The 17,821-nt window shown below is 37.9% G+C and overlaps 1 protein-coding gene across 1 annotated transcript in view; it reads right to left on the bottom strand.

Moving 5' to 3' along the window:
- The window catches only part of ACE2 (angiotensin converting enzyme 2), a 366,082-nt gene that overhangs the window by 135,947 nt on the left and 212,314 nt on the right, over positions 1-17,821 (bottom strand). Inside the window, exon 13 of the mRNA XM_044072791.1 lies at positions 14,598-14,776. Coding sequence (XP_043928726.1) covers positions 14,598-14,776 — 179 coding nt within the window. The remainder of the gene's footprint in view (positions 1-14,597; positions 14,777-17,821) is intronic.

Raw genomic sequence — 17,821 nt, 5'->3', positions numbered from 1 at the left:
AATGGCAAACTCTTCAGCACAAACTATTTTTATAGTGGTAGTATTCCTTTAGTTCTAGGTCTTAAACAAAATTGTATAAGTCACAGTAAACACAGCAACTATTACATTTGTAATAGTTTGTAAACAACTTACAGTATCTCAGCAACCACTCAAGTTACATACATAATGTCAGCAGCATTTTATTCATCTAGCTGAGAACTTTCATATGAGGCCAAGGAGTTCTGTCTGTGTTACTTGTTTGTTGAGATATTTAGAAAAATGTGAAAATTATATCTATATAAATTAATGTCAAAAAACAACAGGTAATATCTATTTAGCTGCACCAGACAGAGATCAAATATTATTGCAGTTGAGTTTGCTATTATGTAAGCTTTAAGATAAAATCTTTTAAAATCTTGTACATAGCATGGTTTTGGAATTATTCATGCAAATATGAACAAGCGATATTTGATGCCTACAGGCATCAGTAAGCGCTAACTGCAGATGCACCTGGAGGCATCACTGAGATATAATGAGTTAAGAGAAATGTTCTTTTGCATGGTAAGAAGGTTCAAATGATTCTCAAGGGAGATTTATTCACTTTGAATATAATTGTGAAAGGAGTGCAAAGGATACATATATAAGCTATTTTCATTATGATTCCAGATACTGAAGTGGAGACCCTGATATAAAGATCACATCATATGGCTTGGGTTCGAAGGAGCTCCACTCAAAGGCCACCTTTTTGGAGCAAAGTTAATTTTCCAACATATTCTGTGACAAAGAGAATAATTTTGTAGGTGTAGACACCAGGAGTAAGGCTGAAATGTGGGGGCTGTAGAATGTTCAGCGATCATGATTTTTCCACCCCGACATGAAGGAACAGAGGCAACATTAAGGGCTATAGGTACACGTTGTTTTATCTTGACATAGTCAAGATCTTTCTCTCTAGTGTTTCCAGAATTTTTATTGATCCAAGGAAGATTTGAACATGTTGAAAGGTAACACTGAATTGCAGAACTCACAAGTGCAAGCCAGGACATCTTCGGAGCAAGCAGTAGGGGAACAACAGGTGTCCCATATGCAAGATCCTGATGATCATAGAGGAAACAGGACTCTTCCATTTATTTAAGAAATCCACAGTACTTTTGGAAAGAAGAAATTTGCAACAGGTGCTACAAGTAGAAAGGGTTACTGAAGGAATAACACTAAGTGATAACAAGTGCCCACTCATTTAAGTTTGTTATGATATGCTCATTTGTAGCATGAACGGGTTTAACCTGCCCTTTTTCTTGGAGACAGCTGGGGATATTTGGTATGGTAGGGGTATTAAAGTAAAAATAATATGCCAATGTGTAATGTAATTTGAAAAAATATATATATATATATATATATATATATATATATATATATATATATATATATATATATATCAAACATGTGTGAGGCATAGTACAAACTGGAGACAGGGAAGGAAGGGTGAAATTTTAGTTTTCTTACATAACAAGGAATGGTTTGTAAGGACTGAATGAATGAATATGGGGGAACAAACTGAAGCTGTAAAACTTCAATTTTCGATTTGCCTTAATGCCATTGTTGTTACACACTACTTAGGGTTGTGGGTGGAGTGGATACATGAAGTCTGCTACCTAGTTTGGGGTATCCTGCTTCTGTCTAGGAAGGACATCTTGTTCTTCTTGTATGTACTCATTCATTTTTGCATGGTTATGTTTAACAGATTTTTGATATGGATTTTTGGGTACAGTGCAATCACCAAAAGTCAATACTTGGGTACAAGGGGAAATAAATGATTTATCCTCAATAAATATCATGAATAGGTGGTTTAAGGTTCAGCAGAAAACAGAGGTGGATGGCAAGGATAGGAAAGTAGAGCAGATGTTGCACTGGTAAGTGCACTTGTTCAGTCATAGCTCAACATTTAACCTGCTTGAGAGACAATACTTAGATGGAAAGCTAGAAGAATTATAATACAGAAATAGATAATGGAAGGAGTATTTACTGTTCTATCATGGAGCATTAAGAGGGAGAGAATTTTGAGTAATGCTGAAAGAGATGAAGGCTTAGTTTTAGCTTTGCAAGAAGTGCATTTTGGAACAGACGGACACTGCAAACCAGAGAGAAAGAGATACAAAATTTTGGCTATGTTAAGTTATATGCTAGCATGAAAGAGATATGTCATTTTATTAGTGCATAAAAAACAGATTTAATAGATGTAGGAGTGCTAGTGCACAAGGAAAGGTACCTAGTAATGTGGAAAGTGTGGTATAGTTGCTCACCTACTACTCTGGTATCATTATGTATACCTCCCAGATGCAATGGTTATTTGCGTAAGTGTTAGCCCACTGAAAAATAATAAGACTTCAGAAGGAATTTCTAATTGTGGCAGGAGACTGAAATGTGACTTTAAACCTAAATTATATATCAGAGAGATGGAGTAACACGAGATAACCTGAAAAAAAAAGAATAATCAAGAGGTTGCTGGGAACACTTGGACTGGCAGACTCCTTGGAAGTCATTAAGGCAAGAGTGCATTGTGGGTATTCTATTCACATTATATTTTTAAATGGAAAAGTTGGTTGAGATTAGACAGATTTTATATTATAAAAGAATGGGAGCATGTTTTCAAAGAGATGGAAGGCCTTTTTTGTACACAGATCATGCAACAGAGTCCTGGGTTCAAGGCTTGGTAGTGGTGACTTTATAAGGGTCAGTAATCTGTGCTTTCTCCTGTTAACCTGGTGAACTTAGACATCATGAGGCAATGTACCAATTGCCTAATGTACACAGACAACCCTCTCCTCTTACCTCCCAACACTATGACCTGTGAGAGATGCACATATATTGCCAAACTGGAAGCCAAGCACTCTCCATCCAAAACTGGATTAGCCTGTCAGGAGAAGAAGGTCAACACCTGCACCACACCACATGAAACACATAGCCCTCCAGTACTGCTGAATCATACACCACCACAACCTTCACATAGTATCACTAAACACACACATACACTTTCACGGAGGCTCTCAATAAAAATCTGCCCAAACAACAGACACCTCCAAGGCAGACATGCAAGCAACCATCACATCTCAACACAAACAATGAGACACATAGCTCACACAAAGAGTATGCCACTCAACCAAAGCCCCTAAGACAAAACAGCTTACACAATACACTTGTCACAGGTAACTCAATAGTAAAGCACACTAATGCCTCTCTCACTAGCTTGAATAGGGAGAAGGTTACGGTCATCCGCCTGTTGGGTGCCAGGATCTGCCACATAATTTCATGCACTTAGGTCATTCCACAACATGTACAAATATGACTCTGTCATTGTTCATGTTGTTGTGAATGACCTGAGATGTACCTCCCTGGCCTACATGAAAAGAGCTCTCGGATCATGTAGCCCAGGCAAGTATGACCCTAGCCCTGAGTATCATCCTACCATCACCCAGAATTATACCTCAGTACAAACAAAAAAAAATGATTGACTTCAACAATTGGCTAAGTTTCTGGTGTCATTCTAAGAAAATCCAGTATCTGTCTGCCTGAGATGACATGATCAACAGACCTTGATACTTTGCCAGAGATGGCCTGCACTTCACCCCTGGGATTCTGGATACTGGCCATGGCTCTTGCCACCCCCATAGTGCCTTTTTCAGACAATATCCTAAAGACAAAATTACCACAACAACAGCTACAAGGAAATGGAATCTGAGGGTTATGCTACTCAACGCTAGAAGTCTAAATCTCAAAATGCACTCACCTGAAGCACTCCTTGATATGGAGAACATCAACATCTGTGCAGTTACAGAGACCTGGTTCAAGACTCTGGACAGCACCCCACCACTACCAGGATATAATTCATACTATGCCTTTCAGCCCCCAAACCTGGGCCGAAGCCCTAAAGGCAGTAGTGTCTCCATATTCATAAAGGATATGCACACCTCCAGATTAGTAGCCCAATATAATGCATCAGAAATACTTCATGTACAACTAACACTGGGTAAAACTGCAATCCAGGTTGTAGCCTGCCATAGATCCCCCACCATGTCCCAAGACTCCCATTCCACACTCCTTAACTCACTGGAAAATATTAAGGTACAACCCAATACCCTCATACTGGGAGACTTTAACTACCCCTCCATTAACTGGGAATATTACTCATGTACCACTGCACTTGCTCATCGTTTTCTGGAATTCATAAATTCCAATGCGCTGGACCAACTCATTCTTACCCCCACCAAGAGAAGTAACATCTTTGATCTGGTCATTACTAACATGGGTGAATGTTGCTCTACACCAGTAATCAACTCCTCCCTGGTCAGATCTAACCACAGGCTAATAACCATGGATATCCACATCCCACCCTCACACCCTGTAAAGGAAACCACCGTGAAACATTTTTCCAAAGCCAATTTTGTGCTCCTAAAAGCAGAGGTGGCAAACTTCATGTCACCCATGCAAATGGAAAATAGGTGCATGACTGCTGAATCATACACCAATGCACTGTATGAGCACATACACAAATGCATGGGAAGGGCCATACCAAATAGAACCAAGATGTTTTCCTCCAAAAAAAAAAAAGGAAGCCAATCTGGTGGTCCCCTGCCATAAACAAGCTCTACAACAGAAGAAAGAAACTGTTGCAGAAAAGGGTAAAGTCACAAGACTGGAAAAACTCCCTTGCTAACCTCAGCAAAAAACTGAGATCCCTCATCAAATCTTCTAAAATTAGCTATGAAAACAAAATTGCTGCAGATACTAAGGACAACCACAAGGTATTCTATAGTTATGTCAAAAATTTACAGGGCATTATTCAGATCTGCTCTGAGCTACAGCACAATGGGAACACATATACCGAGCCAACTGATATGGCCAATATACAAGCCAACAGGTTCAGTGCAAACTTTACCCCCCTTTCACCCCCTAAAGGGCCCATCACAATACCTGAGGAATGCTAATTACCTAATATCACATCAGCACAGGTAAAAACCGCACTGCCCAAAGCCAAGAATACAGCTTCCATGGGATATGATAACATTCCTGGCTGTGTTCTACATGAATTAAAAAGTGAACTGGCACCTCACTTGAGTGCCTATTCAATCACAGCCTCACTTCAGGCTTTGTTCCTTCAGAATGGCGCACTGCTACGGTCATCCCACTCCACAAAGGGGGGGGGGTGACTACTGACCATGGTAACTACAACCCGTTTAGCCTGACAAGTCTGATATGTAAGGCTATGGAGTGCATCATTACTCTCCAAACTCTAGACCCCACACAGTTTGGGTTTGTGAAAAGGAGATCATGCCTGCTTAACCTGATAAACTTCTTCAAGTCTGTCACCAGAGCTGTGGATGAGGGTAAGGTAGTTCACACAGCCTAACTAGATCTTGCCAAGGCCTTCAATACCATCCCTCACTCAGGAATCATAGATAGACTCACTAATCTAGGCATAAGCCCCTATGTCATAAGATGGGTTGCCAACTGGCTCACTGATACAACCCACACTGTCAAAGTAGCAGACTCCAAATCTAAATTCCAACCAGTTGCAAGTGGAGTACCTCAGGATCAGTCCTATGTCCTCTCCTGTTTGGCATCTACTTCTCTGTAGTTCAAGCCAAGACAAATGGACTATGGCTAACCAAGTTTGCTGATGACCGCACAAATGAGAGCCATTATTGATTCACCAACTGACTTAGACATCCTACAAAAAGGCCTCACTGAGACCAATGGCTGGTGCCAGAACTACGGCCTTAAGCTCAATGCCAAAAAGTGCATCGTCATTCCCTTTGGGAAAAACTCAATACCCATGAACTACCACATCGGCGGTAGTCCACTAAACACCAAAGGTGTGATAAGAGATCTGGGGACACAGGCTGACAGCAACCTCTCCTTTGATAACCACATTGCCACCGTGGAACATGTCCTATTTACTCTTTTTTTAGTTGTTAGATGGGATATTTTGCAAGACACCTTAGTGGTTAGGGATAACAGCTGGGTACAACAACCCTATGTTTCTAAAGGCTAGCCAAACAGTCCACTTATGCTGTGCTGATGATGTCATAAGAAGACTGAAACATGCATATCCAGAGCTAGTGAGTTTGGCTTTATTGGCCTGAATTTGTCCATTAATCGACTCAAAAAGAAATAAGTCATGGGCATTCAAAATTGCCATATAGCTGAAAAACCTGGTGTCCTTAAAGGGGTCATTTGCATTTGTCCCATAATCTTCTTTTACAAGAGGTTTTAAGGAATATTACAGTGAAAACTCTAACTTGGCTAGTTTTCTTTTAATTTTTTTTTCAGTTGGATTGGCTGTGTGTCCTACTTACTGTTATATTTCTCAGTACTCTCAACTCCCTTACCCCCTCCAAACAGATAGAGTCAGACCTCTTAGCTACCCTGGTTATAACAAACCACATGCTCTCTAATGTAGTAAAGAGATAAGGAGTGGAAAGTCTGTACTAAAACAAAATCTCCTCCCAACTTCAAACCTCCAAGGAACGAAGGAACCTTACCAAAAAGCACATCAACAAAGACGAAAAATACTACAGCAAAGCCAAACCTCCCATACCAGTAACTGTAAAAATTCTGGAACTCCATTAATCATATACAGACTACATCCTGGTAACCCAACAACCCCCAACTCCTGTCCAAATAATATTCCCCAAGAAACATATTTAACTAATACTTTATAGACACCATTTATAATCTTCTACCATCTTCTAACTCAAATTTCCCTCCTCTGTGCAACCCAAAACTTTCTCACTAAAACCAATCGCAACATGTTACATAAAACATCTTCTTCAAAAATTGAAACTTTGCTCCTCCTTAGCTGATAACCTACGCCCTTTATTTCTAAAGACAGCTGCTAAGTCTCTTGCCTGTCCTATATCTATCATCATTAATCACTCTATAACAGAATCCAAAGTACCTGCTATCTGGAAAAAAATATTATACACTAGCCATACACAAGAAGGTAACTCCACAGAACTAGCAAACTACAGACTGATAGCAATCCTGTCCCCTCTCTCTAAAATCCTAGAGAAATGAGTTCACAAACAAATCATGGAATATCTACACCAGGAAAATCTACTAACCCCTACACAGCATGGCTTTCATCCAAACCACAGTACCCTACTGCCCTCCTTTCCTTCACCAACATAATCTCACAAGTCAGAGACAACAAACTGGTCTCCAGTCTCTTCCTTGACCTCTCAAAAGCTTTCAATACTGTCTCTCACTCTCTCCTCCTTGCTAAACTTTCTAAACTAAATCTCTCTAGCTCTATTATCTCCTAGTTTATTAGCTACCTTTCTGACAGACAATAATCTGTCAAATAGCTTACCTATTAGGATGCGAGTCCCTCAAGGATATGTATTAGGTCCCTTACTGTTCAACATTTTCTCTAACTATCTGTACACCTCCTGTCCTCTATATTCTCTTATACAATATGCCGATGCCTCTACAGTCCTAATGATTTCTGATAACCTCACTGAACTGAACTCTCTCACACAAAAGTCCTTCCCATCTATTGAAAACTGGCTCACTAAAATTCAGCTAATACTAAACCCCAAGAAGACTAAGCTCCTATTATTCTTTCCTAAATCTCTCAATCACCTTAAACCAACCTTCACCATCACATCCCTTAACGAAACTTTTATCCAAGTAGAAACATACTAAGCTCCTGAGCACCATTATAGAGCATCAGCTCAACTTCAACCTTCATGTACACAACTGCATCAAAAAAAACTCACCAAAAACTTGGGATGCTATACAGAAATAAAAGATTTCTAACCAATGATTCTCGTCTCTTCCTTTCCCAAGCCTACCTTCTCCCTAGTCTCTTCTGCAGCTCCAAAATCCTTACCAACCTGCAGATCTCTCTTTTATCCGAGCTTGAAACCACCTGCCACAAAGTTGCAAGACTTGTTAACAACCAAGCCTTTAAATCTCACCACTGACTCTCACTAAAGACCTTAAATGGATTTGAATTCCCCCAACAGCTTCTTCTCTCACAATTACACATCAAATATTCTGTCCTATACAAACCCTCCTAGTGCCCAGCAATCTCTTCAATCATTTCCCCCTACACTCCACTTAGGACACTCAGAAGCTCTGAACAAAATCTATTAGCAATTCACAAACCAAAAAGAATAATACGAACAAACCTTTATAGTTACTCTCCAGAACAACCTCCGCCAAGACATTCGAAACATAAGCAACCTACCAAAATTCAAAACTGCTCTTAAAAACTTTCTCACTAATGCCTGGACATGCCATTGTAAACACACTACCTGAACCCCCATCTACTTTATCCCATCTGAATACTAACTATTGTCAAATGCTTCCCCATATGTATCAATCTTATGATTATAAAACAATACTCCCACAATCTATGTTTCTCCTACTAAACAAATATCAGTCTGACAAGCTGCATTCAACTTAATGCTGCTCTGTCTCTAAAACAAACTGTCTTTTTTCCCTTCATCTTGGCTAACTTTAAAATTAAAAACTTGTTTTTATTACAATGTGTAAACTTAATTAAGCAGTACTCTGAAATAGCGACTGAATCTAAACCTTCTATCTAATTCTTGTATCATGTGTTTCACTATGTAATTATTACTGACTTTGTTTAAATGTTCCATGACAAATCTTGCTTGTTTTTATTAATTGTGGAGCTTTTCTGTGCAGGCCTCTGCCGAAAAAGGGCACTAGCTCAGTCAAACTAACCCGGTCAACAAATGTCAAATAAATAAATAATAGTAAAATAATTATTACTATATTATTACTAATATTAGTATTATCAGCTGACTATATTTTGTATGCATTGCTATGGGGGCATAGTGTTATTATTATTATTATTATTATTATTATTATTATTATTATTATTATTACTGACTATATGGTTTAGGCATTGTTATAGGAACATAATGTTATTGTTGCCTTATAGCAAGAGGTTCTCCGGTTCGATCCTCGATTGGCATGCCTTCTGTGCGGAGTCTGCATGTCCTCCCTGTGGTCATGTGGGTTTCCTCCAGGTGTTCCGGTTTCCTTCCACATCCCAAAGGCATGCTGTAGGTGAATTGGTCACTCTAAATTGGCCCTAGGTATGAGTGTGTGCAAGCGTGTGCCTTCCATGGAAGGTTGGGCGCCGGGCTGGTATCTCGACACTGTAAAACTCTACTGCCAATCATGAGTGGATAGGTGATCCACTGTGGGGACCCCTAACCAGAAAAAGCCAAAAGAAGAAGAAGAAGATAGGAACATAATGTTATTATTATTAATATTATTATTATTAGCTGACTATATTTTGTATGCATTGCTATAGGAACATAGTGTTGTTATTATTGTAATTAATATATTATTATTATTATTATTATTATTATTATTAATACTTGTATTATGACTATATGTTGTATGCATTGCTATAAGGAGATAGGAACACAGGAGCAATGCTATGCAATCGATCATGGGACCATAAGAGGCCTGCACACTTAAAGATTCTTGCTATCCTGTATGAGTACTTAATAATGCCCACCTCCCAAATTAAGCAGGGCTCTTCATGATAACCCTGGTGTAAATCTCTATCTACCTATCCAATCAGGAAGACTAGCCTTAAAGGCAAACATAGTACTTTCCTTGACCTGAACCAATAACTTATTCCATAGGCTAGGAATACACTAACTTACCTCTTCAGGGAGTCTTGTTTATTTGTTGGCGTAAATTTAGGTCCCTTGAAAGGGTATAGCAATGCAACTGGTCTTGCAAAGAAATAAGAAGTTAAATAGAACTGGGTCTTTTATGGCACAAAAAGAAAGACACAGGTCAGCATGGAGACCAGTAGTTACTGAGTATAAGGAGAGTTGTATTAATCAAGCAGGGATACTTGAAGGAATTAAAGCCTTTAATTTATTTTTTATTTATTTAGTTATGTATGTATGTAGTTATTTATTTATTTAGTCCATTTATTGACTGAGATGACCCAGTTGGGCTTATTACTCTTTTTCAGTGGAATCCCAGGGAGAGAAGCTGTGAGATTCAGATAAAAGAACATACAAAATAACATTTTTCTAGGAGGTAGATATAGACAGAAAACATTAAAGAGTTTTGTATACTTGAACATATAGTTGACATACAACTAGCAGATAGAATATTCTGCCTAAAATTTGTTGGGGCCTTTTCAGTTGAGGGATATGCTTGGACTTGTACATACCGGTGGGCTCATTGTTTTCCGTGATGGGCCTGATAAGGGAAGACTACAGTGGCAAGTGAACTTGTTTGGATTTTGAAGATATTCCCTTGGAAATTAACTGGACCAAATAGAAGGATTTCCTGACTATGGCAGAAACATAATGATTGAATGAGAAAGAGAGTTGCCCACAGATAAGTACAAAAGTCTCTTATGACCATATGTGTTTGAAGAGGAGTATGACTTATAATATATGAGGAGGAAACAACTATTTATTAACTTTGGTAATTTTTTATATAGCATGTTTTATAATGTGTAACAATATTCCATTTATGGCAATATTTACCGTTAATTATTATTATATTTATTGCATGGGTTCATGCGTTTGTACTTTCAAATGATATACATTTCTTAAATTGAAGTTCTAAGGCAAAGTAAATATTGTGATAGTTTCTGTTTTTGTGTGTGAACATCTATTTGCTTCAAGATAAGGAAGAGTGACTCTTGTAACAGTTTGCTTTTTGTGGGTGAGCTCCTATTTACCTCAAGAAAATGTCTGGAACAGTTCAAATCAAGTGAATATAAGAAGGGTGCTCTTACCCAAGATATTAGGTATAATAAAACTTAATAACCAGCTTTACAAATAAATTCAGCATTCCTCCATCAGACATTAATGTGTCGAGTTTTAAAGAATACTGGAACCAGCTAAGGCAGACAGGATACTCATTCGCAAATATGTTAGCATTTCATCATAGTACATTACCAGTGATGGAGATATGTGCCCCTTGTGACAGTACCTGAAACAACGTCCTAAAAAGTGTGCATGTTTTTTCCTTTTCTGAAAGATACATATCCCTAACAAAAAATGTCAAAAGTGAGCTGTTGCTGATATTAGAGCATTACAACATACTTTAGAGAGAGTGAAGCAGTACCAGTAAGGTATAACTGTTTCAATATATAGCAACAGATAGAAAACACAAAAGGCAGTCAATCCTTGTAGAGAAAGGAACTGCAGAACATAACTGTTCTTACCGATGCTTTCCGAATTTAGGACAGGAAGAGCTGTATAGCAGAGAAAGGAATCAGCTTCAGCCAAAATAGTTCAGCCAGATTCTGTCTGCCATTGACAGTCTAATAGAAATAAGGCAGATCATCTGCAAAAAAAAAAACTTATTTCTTCTGAACAAATTTCTTCCAAGAGAGTGAGCATTAGCTTCTAAAGACTGTTTCCAACCTATAAGCCTCCAAGGTGCAAGGAAAGGGGCTGCTAGAATTTTTCCAACTGTGAGAGATTTGAGACACTCCTGAGAAGCCTTGAGCTTTCTAAATGGGACATTAAATCCATCTGCAGGTAAATTTTCCATTATTTTATACTAATGTTATTTAGTTCTAAAGGGTAGCAAACATATGAACAGCTGTTGGCTGTGTAAAATGTTTTACAGACACTGGTTCCATGTTAGTGGTTTCTAATTTGAGCTTAGATTCATAGGTTCATAGGTGTTTACCAGGGTAAAGACCCCTGGTGCCCTTTTTATGCCTAGCCATGATTCCCAAATGTATCTGACAAGTTTTGATACTCTAGGGTTATTGTAAGAGGTATATGAAGGCTTGCACATGGGTGATCAAACATTTACAGACTGCTTCTATCTAACAGAGACAGCAATGCCACACCAGTGGTAAATTTTCAATACCCCATCCACTGGTCCAAGTTACCCTTGAACTGGATAAAGAAAGAACTCTGTGCAGGGATGGGAAACATGTTCCAGAGAAGGGGTCATCTCAGAGACATATACCTGTCTCTCCAACATGTTCTATTTATGTTGCAGACAAAGTTTACATCCATAGATAGGACAATTCTGATGCTATTTGCTTGTTGATGTGCAGTAGGTCTATCAGTGCAGGATCAGAGTGTGCTTTGTAGGCCAGGCATAGATCGCCTCTCAGCAATCTGTAGGAGACAGAATAGAGGGATAGGGCCATACTTCTAAAATCTGGACAAAGCCATAAATAATTTGGGGACAAAGGCACAAAAATAGCGACAATTTTAAATATTGCTCTTACAAACTTCAAAAGTTGATAGAATAAAAGGTTTTGCTTTAGCATGAAATTTCTGAAGGATATGAAGTCTGAAACTCAAATGTCTGTCATCACTCTTTAATGACATGGTAATAATTTTCCAGAAAACCACAATTTTATGAAAAATGGTTAAAAAATATGAAGAAAATTTGGACATTCTGTGAACATCTGTACAGCTGAGAGGTATGGATAGGGCTTTAAGGCAGTCTGCACAGGACATGTGGTTTTCACCATGTATTCTTTTTGTGAAGAACTTCTGTGGATGCTCCAGTTGTTGCATATGCCTGGTCAGATACCAACCAAAGGTCATGTTGTACTCAATCATTGGTCTGATAAGGTTCAAGTACAGCAGAACAATGACATCCCTGGCCTAGATGTCATACCCTTGCATATAAGTTATGTAGTATAGAATGATTTCCTTACTACCATGGGCACATGATGGCCAAAGGCCACATTACTGTCTGCATGTGTTCCAAAATCCCTGATGACTGGGTCTACTCTTGAGGTATATTACCATTGTGGTAGCCATCTTCCCAAAGAATACTATCTAAGGTTTATTATCAAACTTACAAAATAGGTTTGAGGAGAGGGAAAAGATATGTGCTGAGCCAGTTATTTTTCTCTCAGTTTGTTTATTTTTGGTACTACCCTGTTAGACTAGGTGCTAATAGTGTTTATCACTACATTTGTGCCAACTGTTGTAGCCCATTACAGAGTGTATTAGAGCACAAAGAAATACAGCCGGGATATATGAATTTTATGTTTGTTAAGGATCAAATTAAACACAGGCGCTTACAAATGGATTATATTCCAAAGCAGTTAGATAATATTAAAATAAAGAATGACAGGGAGAACACAAAGCCCAAAACAAGTATTAAATGATTGATCTTTGAATATTGGTGGAATGAGATGATTTTTGTGACTACTTACAGAAACTTACATAAACAAACTGTGCACAGACAGATAGTCTTGGGCAGCTGGTAGATTTTGGCAATGTATGAAATGTGTTGTCTAAAATATGTCTGAAAAGGGTTATTTTTTTACCATACATATGCAATAAATATCACAGATGTATTGGCTGCCAGTGTTGTAACTAAGCAGATAAGATACAGTAGAAAGAAAATACTTTCTTGGTGAAGATGGTATGTTTGAAACTAAAGAGTCTTGATGGAAAATATGTTACTGGAGAAAGGAGATCTTTAATGACGTATCACACCTCCCTTAGTTTATATGCAACACATTGCAATTAAAATATCTAAACTACAGATAAAATGGCACATTAAGTTATCACACAGATAAACAATGTGAAGCATGTATAAACAAAAATACTTCATCTCTTGATGTGGGATATGTGCATCCACACCTCTTATAACTTTCTATCTCACCTTTGAGGTCACACATAAACAGATCAGAAAAAAAACATAGTTTTTAAAAGAAAAAAATCAATGTTTCTCTCTTCTTTGAGTCTTGTATGAGTCTGATATAACTGCAAACCTGCAGACATTTATATTTTTGCAAATGCTTGGATCATGTCTCTCTCTCTCTATCTCTCTCTCTCTCTCTCTCTCTCTCTCTCTTTTGTTTTTTTTTTTGTTTTTTTTTTTGCTTTAATACAAAATCTGTGTTCAAGCGCCATTTTACTTATTGAGACATCGATGACATGAGAAAATTATATACCGTGTATGATAATTTAATTCTGAGAAAGTAGCAGATAAATAAAAAGGACACTGGAGAAAAGTTATGTAAATGTCCATTTCATGTGTAGAGCATTTGGGATGGCACATATTATTGTCTGTACTTGTTAATTTTGCAGGTAGTACACAGGTAAAATCAAACATAAGGTTAAATTGAGACTTTTAGAATACAAAAGAATAAATGGTACATTGAAAATGGAATGTATGTGGATAGGCATTCAGTACACTAGATGGTATCATGGGAAAACTGATTTTAGTATGGTAGTAGTTCATTTTCCATAATTATAAATGGAGTCTGGCTAACCTGTTGTTTAGTAGAGGTCCTCACATTACCTAAGGATGTTAACCTGGAACTGTATTTACTCTCCTTAGAGGCAGGGCTGATTCCTAAATAAAACATGTTACTTCTCAGGGATATAAATATGGGTTTATACTGGTCTAGCTTGTAATGAGCATTTTGAAATGTAAATATATATTTTTTTATTATTAATAAAATGGATCATGTTTTGCAGTTTTGTTAATGACTCAGTGTCTTTCATATATTTTGGTACATCTGTTATATATTGTGAGAACAAAATACAGTTGTGTCTGTGTGATTCTGAATAAAAAGAAACAAACATTCACCACAATATACATACAGAGGTCCCATGATGGATCCCAGCCAAGAGATCTTCCATTCTGCTGATTGTTTTTTTGCAGCCATTCAAAGAGAGGCTGGAAATATTCAATGAGAGGGGCTGAATTCATTTTGGTTTCTCCGGTTACTTGTTCTAAGGCTTTTGTCCAGGATTCTGAGTTGCCGAGTTTCAGCATATCACTGGAATATATATAAAATGATAACATTAGCTACTTTAGTGCATATCATACTATATCATACTGCAAATCAACAACAAAACTGAAATGATCCTGCATTCCTGCATCATAGGACACATGAAAAATGAAATTAACCTGCAACCAAACATCATACATGATACACTATTCAAAAAATGTGAAAATGTACTGTGATTACTGGCTAGAAAAAAAAAAACACGCAAAAGTCTGAGTTCACTTTAGCTATATAAGACAATATAGATGAAACATCTCTGAATATTTTATCTGTTTCTCTGGGGTGTTACTGAAAGTACATTGAAGCCATTTACCCAGGACAGCATGTCTTTATAATAAAAAGGTTACTGGTAAAATGAATGCGTTGGTGAGGTTGTAAAAATCCAGTCATCTTTTTTCTAAATATGTATTATCATAAACAAAGACATTGGTAACCACCAAACTCTGGATCCCACCCAGTTCGGGATTGTGAAAGGCAGATCATGCCTCCTGAACCTGACTGACTTCTTTGAGGCAGTCACCAAAGCCGTAGATGAGGGTAAGGTGGTTCACACAGCCTATCTTGACCTCGCCAAGGCTTTCAACACCATCCCCCATTCTGGAATTATAGCTAAACTCACTAAACTAGGTATAAATCCCTATGTCACAAGATGGGTTGCCAACTGGCTCACTGATAGAACCCACACTGTAAAAGTTGCAGATTTCAAATCTGACCTCAAAGCAATGACAAGTGGAGTATCACAGTGTTCCATCCTGGGACCTCTCCTGTTTGTTATCTACTTCTCTGAGGTACAGGCTAACACAAAAGGCCTCTGGCTAACGAAGTTCACAGATGACTGCAAACTAGGAGCCATAGTCAAGTCCCCAAATGATGTGGACATCCTACAGAAGGGCCTCGCTGAGACAGATGCCGTGTGTCAGGGCCATGGCCTCAAGCTCAATGCCAAAAAGTGCAGTGTCATCTCCTTTGGTAATAACTCTGTACCCATGAACTACCACATAGGCAGCAATCTGCTTAACACCAAATGTGTGATAAGAGACCTTGGGACCCAGGTGGACAGTAGTCTCTCCTTTAATGGTCACATTGCCACAGTAGTCAGGAAGTCCTTCTACGTGGCACAACTCGTCATAAAAGGGTTCTCATCCAGGAAAAAAGAGGTCATTGTTCCCCTCTACTCAACACTCATTAGACGCATTATAGAGTACAACACCTCTTTTGGAATGTACCTCACAAGACATCTGCAGCAGCTGGAGAGGCCACAGAAGTACCTCACAAAGAGGATTACTGGCCTCAAACAAATGCCCTACACTGACCATCTCAAAAAACTCCAGCTTTACTCCGTAGCATATCGCCTACTCCAAGATGATCTCTGCCTAACATATAAAGCTATGTCAAACCCAGAGCTGTTGGACATGCTACCCCTAAAGAAATCCCAATCCCTACGAGCTACACGCTCTAGGGACCTAAACCTTGTCACCACAATAAACAGGATATGCTGGAGGGATAGATTCCTGTCCCAGAGACTTCCCATACTGTGGAACAGGCTACCCATCTATGTCAAGCAAAGTTCTTCATTAGCACTCTTCAAGAAAAATCTTGATGAGTGGATGAGAAATAGGAAATACACCCCGGGGATCACTTCTGTGTCTCTGCTTGACAGTGGCACAGGAAAATAACTTTCTTGGGTGGCGTAAACCAGGGAATCTTGTTAGCTAGGCTTATGTAAGCCCTTGGGCCGATAGTCTAGTACCTACCTAAGAACGTGTGTATATGGATTACAGGAGATCTCTTTTGAGATCTAAAAATATGTTGCTGCCCAATGCCCATATATGAAGTACCTGTTAACATCTAGTGGAAATCAGAAGGCCATCTGGAGTTACATGATAAAAATAGTTATGTTAGGCAAGTGAAACAACTAAGCCTATTTTAAGAAAACATTTTGAGATGTTGCTTATGTATAACAATCATGGATGCACTATGCTTGTCATGGTACAAATGTTTAAATGTATAGCAAAAACAAAATATAACCCATTTTTGTAATCAGGAAATTTCAGAGGCAAATAATCTATATAAATATGCAGTGTAAATCTGCTTAATTTGTGAATTAGAAGGAAGTTAGGGTTTGTGTTAATAAGTACAAACATATATACCTACATACACACATAACTACATACGTACATACATACATACATACATACATAGAGATATTTCAAGCCCTTCTAGCCTGCCAATATACCAAAACACTTGTTCCCCATAAGTTTCCAGGCCGTTCTTGAAAAATACCTAAACTAATGTTTGTTTTAATGTAATATGGCAGTCTGTTCCATGTATCCGCTACTCTCTCAGAGAGCCAGTTAGTACACTTCTCATTCCTATCGAAATTTCTACATAGGTTGTCTGAATCCTAAACATTCCCAGAAATATTTGTTTCCTCACTGCCCTTTATACCTGAATACGGTCCCCTCTTAAATATCTACACGAGACAATGTACAGGTTCAGTTATTTTAGTCTTTTATAATAACTTAAATGTTCACATCCATGGAAGCTCTTGGTATATTTCTATTGTTCTCTTTCCAGCTTAGTCATCCAATAGTTGAACACACCAATAAGCAAAAAATAACAGCAAACCTTGGATCCTGGACTCTTCAAAATAACTTTTAATAAATAAAACTTGATCAAACAGGAAGACACACCACGATAAAAGCCACAGATACTGAGCGCTTTCACCCGCTAAACAGGGGCATCATCAGAGTACAAAAAAACATAGCTGATCATCCCTTATATATACTAAACTCAAAACCATTTAAGTAGATAATTGAATAATAATTAAAAGTAATCAAACAATCAGTTCATCACATCTTTAAAGAGGCAGTGAAAATACACAACCTACATTATTGAAAGGACTGACAGAGAAATATAAAATGTTAAATATAAATCTCTCTAAAATCGAATGAATAAATAAATAAATAGCCTGGTAAGAATTGAAAATTGTAACAATAGTATATGTCAATATAAATATAATATAAATATAACTTA

Source organism: Protopterus annectens, chromosome 5.part1, assembly GCF_019279795.1.
Source record: "Protopterus annectens isolate FY-2018-M chromosome 5.part1, PAN1.0, whole genome shotgun sequence".
In the NCBI taxonomy this organism is placed as follows: domain Eukaryota; kingdom Metazoa; phylum Chordata; order Ceratodontiformes; family Protopteridae; genus Protopterus; species Protopterus annectens.
The sequence above is the reverse complement of the archived record's forward strand: the minus strand, read 5'-3'. Positions and strand labels throughout refer to the sequence as shown.